This window comes from Natator depressus, chromosome 20 (genome assembly GCF_965152275.1).
Source record: "Natator depressus isolate rNatDep1 chromosome 20, rNatDep2.hap1, whole genome shotgun sequence".
Taxonomy (NCBI): Eukaryota; Metazoa; Chordata; order Testudines; family Cheloniidae; genus Natator; species Natator depressus.
Window position 1 is genome coordinate 24,326,792 of NC_134253.1, and position 10,493 is coordinate 24,337,284.

General features: G+C 54.4%; 1 protein-coding gene across 1 annotated transcript; it reads right to left on the minus strand.

The window, feature by feature from the left end:
• Nucleotides 1–73: 73 nt before the first annotated feature.
• On the minus strand, nucleotides 74–8,343 carry CALR (calreticulin). Its single transcript, XM_074935453.1, has 9 exons — nucleotides 8,145–8,343; nucleotides 5,406–5,507; nucleotides 4,591–4,794; nucleotides 3,782–3,876; nucleotides 3,463–3,672; nucleotides 3,114–3,227; nucleotides 1,937–2,080; nucleotides 1,349–1,441; nucleotides 74–554 (listed from the first exon to the last, which is right to left on the minus strand). Exons 1-9 carry the CDS (start codon nucleotides 8,230–8,232, stop codon nucleotides 354–356), a joined length of 1,251 nt encoding a protein of 416 aa, XP_074791554.1. The 5' UTR covers nucleotides 8,233–8,343; the 3' UTR covers nucleotides 74–353.
• Nucleotides 8,344–10,493: the final 2,150 nt, after the last annotated feature.

Sequence of the window (10,493 nt, forward strand, 5' to 3'; positions counted from 1 at the left end):
ATCTATCCCTTTGCAGAGCACCTGGAGGACAGGAGCCGGTAGAGACACCAGCCACCATTAACAAAGTGGTTGATGCTGCTGTTCCTGCCTGAACCAAGGGTTGTGTTTCTACAGTTAACCTTAGCATACATTCATACACTGCAGGGCCGAGACCTGAACTCACATGAATGGATCATTGGGGGCATGTGAAATAAAAAAAACCACAAACAAAACACCAATAAAAAAAGTTCAAGTCTCATAGAGACATTACTGTATCCCCTCCCCCTCTCCTTATTTGGGTTTAACCAAGCGAGCCACATGGTGGGGGCCAAAGGCAAGGCTCAGCGGAGGAGCAGTGCTGTGGGAACGGCCTTTTACAGCTCGTCCTTCAGCGGTGCCTCCGTTTCCTCCTCTTCCTCCTTCTCTGGCTCATCGTCGTCATCCTCCTCCTCTTCCTCATTATCGTCCCCTTCGGGCTCATCGTCCCCTTCCTCCTCTTTCCGCTTCTTGTCCTCCTCCTCTTGTTTCTTCCTCTGCTCCTCGTCCTGCTGCTCCTTCATTTTCTTCTCAGCATCCTGGGAGAGATTGACGGCAAGACGAGTTATCCAAAAGGGAGAGGGAAGATGGTGCAAGTGGTTTGGGTGCTAGCCTGGGCCCCAGATTCTAATTCCCTGCTCTACCAGGCTGCCTTTAGCAAGCCCATGCCTCAGTTTCCCCATCTGCACGAGGAGAAAGACACTGCCATTGGGCTGGGCCAGTCAAGGGGGCCGGTGAGTACCTGAAGGAAGGAGAGATGCAAGGAACCGAGCAGGCTAGACTCTACCCAACCCTCAGAACAGTTTCAGACCACCTTAAACCTTCATGCCTTGGCAAGAACATTTGCCTCACTTCTGATAGGGAAACCCAGGCCAAGAGCAGGTGGGATGTGCCCAGGAGTCCTGCTTCAGCCATAGGCCCATCCTGATAGCCCCCTGATAGCTCCACTCGGAGAGGATGGATTACATTAGAGGGTTTATGTTTCAGAACATTTACTGAACTGTCTGGCCTTCTCCCCCATGCCCAATATCAGATTGTTTCAAAGGTGTTTCTATGCCCTGTTACAGCTGAACAGCCCCATCACCCTCCTAGCACAAGAAATGCAACAGTAAACCCCCTGGATTCAGCCTGCCTTTCCCTGCACTATGATTCCCTGTGGAGCCCCTCGAACAGCTGCAGGTCCTTCCTCTGACCTCAGGGGGTGACTCGGTCACTGCACTGCCTGCCAGCACATGGGCTCTCCCCTTATGTCGACCCAAAGGGAGGAGGACTTTTACTAGCAGGGGAAATCTCTTCTGGGGGAGCAGGAGCACTCCCCAGGGACAGTCATTACCTTAGTGGCCCCCCAGGTCTCATTGCCTGACTCCTCTGCGAACTTCTCATCATCCGTGATCAGGAAGTTGTCGAAGATGGTGCCGGATTTCACCTGAAAGGATAGCAAGCCAGTGACCACGCAGCGGGGAGCAGCCAGACACCCCCATGGTGACTTTGCCCATCTTGCCCCAAGTAAAGGTGGACGGTCAACCAGCAAGACAAGGGTTAAGAGTCAAGTCCTGCCCAGAAGAAAACTTAATGCTGCTCAGCCAGGGCCGAGGCTGAATCTCAAGGATTGGGCAAGAGACAAGCATCTGTTTTGGCTTGGGAAGCGTTCAGACATAAGGGAGCCAGGAGTCCCTGAGGGCGAGTTAAGGTATCTGCCAACAGGGGACAGCGATGCCAGCAGCACAGCCGGGCACAAGGCCCGTGTTCCATTAGACTGGATGCCCCAGCGCTTTAGTGCAGCTGAGGCCCCAGGGGCTCAGCCTGAAGCAGAGCCCATTAAAGGCAAGTTCCCACCCCAGCGCAAGGTGGCATGATCTAGGCTACTGTTCGAGAGCTAGACAAGTCCTGCTCCCAGCCAACCCCCTTGGGAGGAGCGCACCTGCCACAGGTCCAAGCCGATGACGCCGAAGCTGTTGTAGGAGTACAGGCTGGGATCAGGGGTGTAGTCTGGGTTGTCGATCTCAGGGTGCACCCACTTCCCCTTGTAGTCAGGGTTGTCTATCTGGCGGGGTTTCCACTCCCCCTAGGGAGCAGGAGAACAGCATGTGAGAAACCAGCGAGTGGGGAGAGGGATTACACCTGGTCTCCAACAGGCGAGCGCAGCTGGTCTTACAGGGGGAGAAAGATCAAGGAATGGGCCTGGCGTGGGGATGCCAGCTCTGCCAGAAGCTACTGCAGTGTAGGAGTGGGACAGGCTGCCTCCCTCGGTGCACGTGCCACCCTGAGGATCACAGGCCCAGAGTTTATTAAGGGGAGTTGGAACACAAGAGCTCCACCTACAGCTGCTTTCAGAGACATCTGGACTGAGCTGAGGCTGCCATAGAGGAAGCCCAGTGCTAGCACGCTATGGATTCTTCCCTTCTCCCCATGCTGTGCTGGAACCCTGAACCAAGGGCCGTGGTGGATTTGCCATCACTGGCAGTTTTTAAATCAAGACTGGGAGGTTTCCCAGAAGCTCTGATCTAGGAATTATTTCAGACCAGTTTTCTGGCCTGCATTAGGCAGGAGGTCAGACATGACTAGAGGATCACAAAGATTCCAAGGCCAGAGGGGATCAATGACTGAGTAGCCACGTGCCAACTTGAGAACGAGGGAACGTTCCTGCTCAATCTCTGCTCCCCTGCCTGCCCTCGGAAGGTCCCCAAGTCCCTCCTTACCCATGACGAGCTCAGCATGAAGACGATTAGACTGGGGCAGCGTTGCCACAATAGTTTGGAGTTACAAGGGTCTTGATCTCCTCCCTCCAGGGCACAAACCAATGCCCTTGCAGAAGGCTGGAGGTGGCACCAAGAAGGGAATGCTCACTGGCACTGCACAGAGGTGTTATGGGGGTTCATGCCTTTCTCTAGGGCAGGAGACCTTAATGGGGTGCATTTGTCACTGGCAAGTGTCAGGCCTCAGGTCTCATCCCCTGGGTACACAGATACTCAGCACCGACTGCATCGGGGCTGTGGCTCCTCAACTGACAGAAGGCCACGACATTCATGAAAGTTTACAATCAGACACACTAGACCCCCTCCAAACCTCTCCAGACCCAGCCTGTGGGCCAGCCTTACCTTGTACTCTGGGTTCTGGATCACTGGAGGCTCCCACTCCCCGTCCATCTCCTCATCCCAGTCCTCCGGCTTCTTGGCATCGGGGTCAGGAATGTGCTCCGGCTTATCCCAATCCTGAGGGGCAGAGGAAGAGAACCAGGCAGATGTCAGGAAGAGATTCGCCACCAACTCCTCACTCTGATGGATATCCTGCCCCCCATTACCCCATCCAGCCCCACACACAGCAAGAGCTACAGCCGCTATCCCCCACCACCTGGCCACATGGGCAGGGGAAATGTAGCATTACGGTACCAGTCTCTGACCAGCCCCATACGCTGCCCCTGCCCAAGATCTGCAGCCCCTAACCCACCTCTGGCTTAGTGTCCTCGGGGTCGTCTATCTTGGCCCTATCGTCCCAGTCCTCTGGTTTCTTGGCCTCAGGGTCCTTGATCTTCTTGGGAGGCAAGAAGTCCCAGTCTTCCTCCAGGCTGCCTGACTCCACCTTGTTGTTGTCAATCTTCACCTCGTAGGTGTTGTCAGGCCGCACAATGAGGGTGTAGAGGTGGGTGAACTCGTCGTCCTGGGCAAGGGAAGGAGCCAGGGATTAGATGAAGTCTCAGCTTAGAGCCAAGGAGATTCCACTCCAGGCCCATGTCGCAGGGGCAGGAGCCCCTAGCCAGGAGACTCACCTTGCAACGGATGTCTTTGTTGATCAGGACGTTCTTCCCTTTGTAGCTGAAGATCACGTGCACTTTTTTGGTGCCTGGGCCACAGATGTCAGGGCCTGGATTGGAAACAAGCCACAGTTCAGAGGAGCAAACCCAGCCTGCATCAGAAGGGGCTGAAAGTCACCTTGTTCCAGCATGGAGAGCTGGCAAATTCAGCCCCCAGCAGGACCAGCTACTACCTCAGCACCCGTACATCCCCACACTGGCCTTGTTGGCAAGCTCAGTAGAGAGAACATGGGCTGAATGGGGCTCAGACTGGACTCTCCCCCCTGCTGGGAACCCACCAGAAATGACAGGGGGGCAGTGCTGGGGGAACACAGAGGTTGCCCATCTGTTGCTCATGATGGGCCCTAGGGCAGGCTGCTCTCCAGGGCTGTCAGGACACTAGATCCCAGGGAATCTGGGGACAGAATCTGAATTTCAGGTGCAAGCCCCAAGTCCCTTCATCCACCCCAGAGGTGGAGCACAGCAACAGCACATGACCGCTTAGGCCGGGAAGCAAAACCCCGTCAGCAGCTGAAGCTGTGGGTGTATCTGGGGAGATCAGAACAGTATGAGCCACCAAGCTCCCCAGCAGCCCCTAGTGCCATGCTGGGCCAATGAGCACCCCCTACTAAGTGACCCACCCATTCCTAGGGGTTTGGAGAGCTCCCCTCCAGACACTGTGCAAGCCCCACCCTGCTTCACATGAGACCCTACCACAGTCTGGGTCCATGCAGCTAGTCCGTGGCCTGCAGAGGCCACGCAGAGCCCACCCCACAGGCACTCACCAAACATGATGTTGTACTCCGAGTCCCCATGCATGTCCTCCTGGCTCAGGCTCGAGGGGAAGAGCTTGACATAACCACCACCACAGTCAATATTCTGCTCGTGTTTCACCGTGAACTGCACCACCAAGGTCTTGTCCTTGTTGCTGAAGGGGTCAAAGCGGGCAGACAGGGCATAGAAACGGGCGTCCTGGCTTGTCTGGAGGCCTGACAAGGGACAGGGAAAACATACAGTCAAGACCCAGCAGGGAGCGGGAGCGTGATCCCTCCGTAGCTGGCCTCAGAGCTCAGCACATCTGGGCAACAGGCCTGTTCGCGCTCAGCTCCGCTCTGCGGCAGATTGTATGCAGGCACCACGCCGAGCCCCTGTGCTTGTTATCTTACAGCTAAAGCTTCAGGGCACGAGGTGGCAACCAGCAAGGGATTACCCCCCAGCCATGTTCACAGGTGCATTATGGGGGTTTTGTCAGCTTCCCAAGGGGTCAGGTATTGGTGGCTGACAGATGCTGTGTGCTGTTATCTGGACTGTGGTAGTGGCAAGGGCCTGTGCAGACAGCTAAGAGGCAGCCCTGTCCCAGAGAGCACACAATCCAGGTGACACCCAGCGGGTTAACCCATTACAGCCAGAATGGGATGGGAAGGATCTACTGGGCTGATCTGATACGGATTTATAGAAGTGCTGGATGATTTATAGTAACCCTGCCAGGGGAGCCAATGGGTAAGATGGTTAAGAAAAAAAGCCCCAATCTCCCTAGTGCATCCTGGGCGGGTGGGGAGGGACACAGAGCAGAATGCAGCAGGGACACACAATTTCCCACCTTTATCCTTCTCGGCGTCCCCATAGAACTTGCCCGCCGTGAGTTTGAACTTCCCATAGTCCGACTTGTGCTTCGACTCCACCCAGCGGCTCGTCCAGGCATCTGTGGGGAAGAGAGACAGGCATGAAATTTTAACAGCCCCCCGCTATCACCACACGCATTCAAGACAGGGAATATACAGTCCCAGCCCACCCTTGGTCATTATGTGAGGAAGGCCCCACCTCACTAGGACCTCACAGGCCAGAGAAGAGCTCTTGAAGCCAATCACTGGCTGGTGTTCCAGTCACCCATGGAGCCAGGGGCAAGAGCCTCATTTTCACCAGGCAGGGAACTGAGGCAGAAAGGAAGTGGCTTGCCCAAGGTCATATTGAGCCCCCGCAGAGTTCTGACTCCCAGTGCCTGTTCCAGCCACTAGACCATGCCCCCTCCCCATGTGCAATTATGGGCCTGCTTCATCCAGCAGGCAGAGTGAAAGCTGACCATGCAAATGTGTGGCAGAGTATTAAGTGTGGAACAGGATTTTGCATTTCTCCTCTCCCATGAGCCTCAGCACTTCATGAAGAGAAGGACAGGCAACACATAAGGACTGAGTCACCTGCTGCTGAAATGCAGCCTCCACTGGGGTGGAATATGGTAGCTGTTTAACAGTCAATCCTGCATTGGCAGCTTATATTGCTTGTTAGTGCCCTGATCAGCATCCCCCAGGGCATGCTTGTACGCTCAACATCAGTCTAGAATGGCTGGGCCAGCCACCTCTCATCCCTTAGTACTGCAAGCTGCATCATGGACCAGAAGCAAAGGGCTTGTCTGAAGGGCCCCAGCCACAGCCTTTAGAGCCATAAGCCCTTCAGGCAGGAGTCACCAGCTTTCCAGACAAGTTACAACACCTGCTTCTGAACTCATTGATGCGGTCACAGCTGCACAGGAGAAACACACCATGCCATGAGCCGCCTCACCAGTCTCCAGGCCTTGCACGCCCACAGATGCACACTGTATCTATACCAGTTTCCATTTAGCCACCCACATGGGCACAGTGGGACTGAGCTGAGGACTGTAAGCTCTCTGCTTTGAGATCGATGGAGCAGAATTATAAGCCATTTGCTTACATCCTTAACTTGGCACCCATCCATCATCAACTAGGGCAGATTTTTGCTTTTAAACTTGCACATGGTGCACAGCCCCTCATAGGGCTGCACAGTCTGCATGTGCTTAGACACACCCCAAAATGTTTGACCTAGTCCTTACAGAACAGACCATCCCCACAGGGCCCAATAATTAATTATCGATTCCCCACTGCCTGTTCAGTCTAGACTGCACAGGGAGGCGATTATGAAACCGAAGAGGCCTCCAGCCACCCCCCTCCCCTCCCGCCTCCTCTCTATAAGCCCTTAAACACAGAAGACAGGCTGCTGCCTATAGGCAGCAAACATGCCCTCTCCAGATTGAGTTTACCCAAGAAGCATGGTAAGACACCAGGCCTCTGGTTTCAGGCGGTGTTCACACTGTATATTCAGAGGCTCTTACAGTTTCAGCTATGGAACTGCTAGCAAGTGAGTTTTTAATCTGAACTGCTATGTATGATTTTTTTTTGGGGGGGGGGGGGGGAGAGGCAGATTTCCCCCACCCCCCCAAATATTTTCAAAGCCTCTTTTGAAAGGGCTTTAAACTGACATCCTAATGCTATCTAGAGCCCAGGGCAAATGAAATTAATAAGAGACAGACACAGGTTAGCTCACTACTCCCAACCCACAATCCCAAATCCTGCTGAGTCCTGACCAGCCAAAGCAGGATTTTAGGGGGTATTTTTGTGGGTGAAATAGAATTCCTGCCTCCCAACAAGGTTCTCTGCCCCACTGTGTGTGGCCTGCCTCCTCACAGAGAGATCTAGGCTCATTCCATTGCTCTATATGGCCTCGATCCTATTACAACTGTCCCCCTCCCCACACAGAGTTCCCTTTGGTTCTGCAGGGACCATTTATGACATTAGACCTTTAATCATCCCTACAGATACCACCCTATGTTCACAAAACCAGGACGCCCCAACTCTAACCCCATAGATCTGTACCCTATTTAATCCTCCCTACCAACCCCCAGCCCCACCCATGAGCCTGACAGCACAGTGAGTGCTACAGAAAAGCCTTATGTCCTTCACTCCAATGCACGCCCCCCCAGAAGATCTACGCTGATCCCTCCTCCCACAGAGCCCCACACCCTAAGGAGCCCCCCCATCACAGCTGCCCTTCACAGCCTCCCCTTTACTGCACCCCACCCAGGCCAGAGACTAGTAAACCCCGACTAACCCTTCCACCTGCATAGCTAGCCTGACCCCATAGAGACCCCCCCACCCCCATGGGACCCCCATCACCTCCCCCTTCACTCCCACCCCCCGCCCATCTCCTGCATGGCTGGCCTGACCCCATAGAGACCCCCCCTCACCTCCCCCTTCATTCCCACCCCCCCATCTCCTGCAGGGCTGGCCTGACCCCATGGGGACCCCCCCCAGGACCCCCATCACCTCCCCCTTCACTCCCACCCCCCCCATCTTCTGCAGGGCTGGCCTGACCCCATGGGGACCCCCCCCAGGACCCCCATCACCTCCCCCTTCACTCCCACCCCCCCCCATCTTCTGCAGGGCTGGCCTGACCCCATGGGGAGCCCCCCATCACCTCCCCCTTCACTCCCACCCCCCCATCTCCTGCAGGGCTGGCCTGACCCCATGGGGACCCCGCCCCCCCTCACCTCCGTCCCCGAACTCCTCCCGGAAGTACTGGGCGGGCCCCGCCGCCACCAGGCCCAGCAGGCCGCACAGCGCCAGGAGCGGGCTCATCGCGGTGGGTCTCGCGCTAGTCCCCGGGAGGTGCCGGCCTGGCCCGTCACGAGACGCCGACAACCCAGCGGGGCACCAGACACTGACTGCGGGCGCGGAGCCCGAGGCAGCCGCACTTATAGCCGGCCCGGCCGGCCGCCCGGCCCCCGCCGCCGCCCCATTGGCCCGAGCCCGAGCGACGCGCGCTCCCATTGGCCGGCAGCCTGCCCGACGAGTGAGGCTGCGCCCCCGAACGCTGGCGTCCCAGATGGCCGCTTCCCATTGGTTGCCGAGCTCGGCCAATCAGGAGCGACCACGCGTTCCGGGGGAGACGCCCCCTCCCCTCGCTGGCTCTGTCACCGCCGCCTGTCAGGTCACGTGAGCTTTCGGCCTCTCTTAAAGGGGCCAGCTCATGGTGGTTGTGCTAGGTTTCCTCTCCTCTCCACCCCCCTGGGTCACTGCAGGGGGCAACCCACCCCACCCCCTAATAACCACCAGTGGGGGAGGTGATAAAATAACCCAACCTGGGGGAGGAGGAGGAGGAAGAGAGCTGGCGATGCCAGGCGCCGTGGTGTAATGTTGCGCGAGGATGCAAGCAGGTGCTAGGCGTAGCAGGATGGGGCCACAGGCTGGGATCCCGGCTCTGTGCCTCTCTTTGGGAGGGGCAGGGGGTCCAGTGGTCAGCACAGGGGGCTGGGAGCCAGGGCTCCTGGGGTCTTTACTCAGCTCTGCCACTGACTTTTCCTGGGGCTTTGGTCAACTCACTTAGGCACCACTTCCCCCTCTGTGAAGATACCAGCCTACCATTATCGAACGCTCCGCGTCCTCAGCTGAAAGGCAGAGATTTGTGAGGATTATTCTTTATCCTCTGCAAATTGGAACCCGCTGTTGTTCCTTTGGTGTTGAGCGGCTGCCTCCCAGAACTAACAATAAAACAATCGTTAAAGCATAATGTGCTCACCCAGGGACTAGGCAGGGAGCCATGGAAACACCAGTCATTGCGATTGCTACGCCGGTACCAACTCAGAAATCAGGGTTCTAATTCTTTGCTCATCAAGGGTTAGAGAAGTTAATCTTGGTGTCCTGTGCAAACTGCATCTCTGATCTTTTAATTCTGACTCCCTAAGCTCATCCAGTAGTTTCATTTAGTGTTAAGGTTTTTTCTTCGCCTCCAAGTACTGTGCGCTATGAGCTGTCATGCTCTACTCCAGCAGTGGCTGCATTGCAGTGGAGGGTGGCTCACTGGATAGCTGTACCTCTCACTTAATTCACTGATGTTTGTAAAGTGCTTATAGATCATCAGAAGGGGCAAAGGTCTTTTCTGGAGGTCTCTCACTGTCAGTACAAAAACATCCTTGGAATTTCTAAATATTATAGATGGCAATTTCCCAACTTAGAAAGTGATCCAACCAACACAGGGGAATTCTATATTAGACCTAATCCTGACAGATAAAGAGAAATTGATCAGAGAACTAAAAATTAATAGCAGCTTAGGTATAAGTCATCATAGCTTGATCACATTTATAATGTGCAAGCAGAATAAAGTCCAAACCAGTTTACTTACACACACACACAAAGCGCGTGCAAGAGCGCTTTAAAAGGGCCAGTTTCACAAAGCTGAAAAATCATGAGCCAAATCAGCTAGGAAAAAAATTTTCTGATTCAATTCTGAGTGATACTTGGAGATTTGTTAAATGTTCTTAAACAGATGCCCAAAAATTGAGGAAGAAGGCTGTATCAGTTAAAAAAAAAACTGAACTAGGTTAGAGGGGAAATTAAGGCAGCTTTCAGGGTTCCCTCCCCACTCTGAACTCTAGGGTACAGATGTGGGGACCCTCATGAAAGACCCCCCCAAGCTTATCTCTACCAGCTTAGGTTAAAAACTTCCCCAAGGCACAAATTTCTTCCTTGTCCTTGGTATCACTGCCACCACCAAGTGATTTAAACAAACATTCAGGGAAGGCCACTTGGAGCCCTATCTCCGCCAAAATATCCCTCCAAACCCTTACATCCCCTTTCCTGGGGAGGCTTGAGAATAAAATCCTAACCAATTCGTTACAAAAAGTGAGCACAGACCCAAACCCCTGGGTCTTTAGGACACTGAAAATCAATCAGGTTCTTAAAAGAAGAATTTTATTTAAAAAAAAAGTAAAAGAATCACCTCTGTAAAATCAGGATGGAAGGTAACTTTACAGGGTAACAAAAGATTTAAAACACAGAAGAGTTCCCCTCTAGGTTTAACTTCAAAGTTACAAAAAACAGGAATACACCTCCCTCTAGCA

Coding starts and splice junctions, on each gene's coding strand:
- CALR (XM_074935453.1), bottom strand. CDS start 8,232: ATGAGCCCGCTCCTGGCGCTGTGCGGCCTGCTGGGCCTGGTGGCGGCG. Junction 5,508..8,144: donor GGAGGAGTTCGGGGACGGAG/GTGAGGGGGGGC, acceptor TCTTCCCCACAG/ATGCCTGGACGAGCCGCTGG. Junction 4,795..5,405: donor GGACGCCGAGAAGGATAAAG/GTGGGAAATTGT, acceptor GTCCCTTGTCAG/GCCTCCAGACAAGCCAGGAC.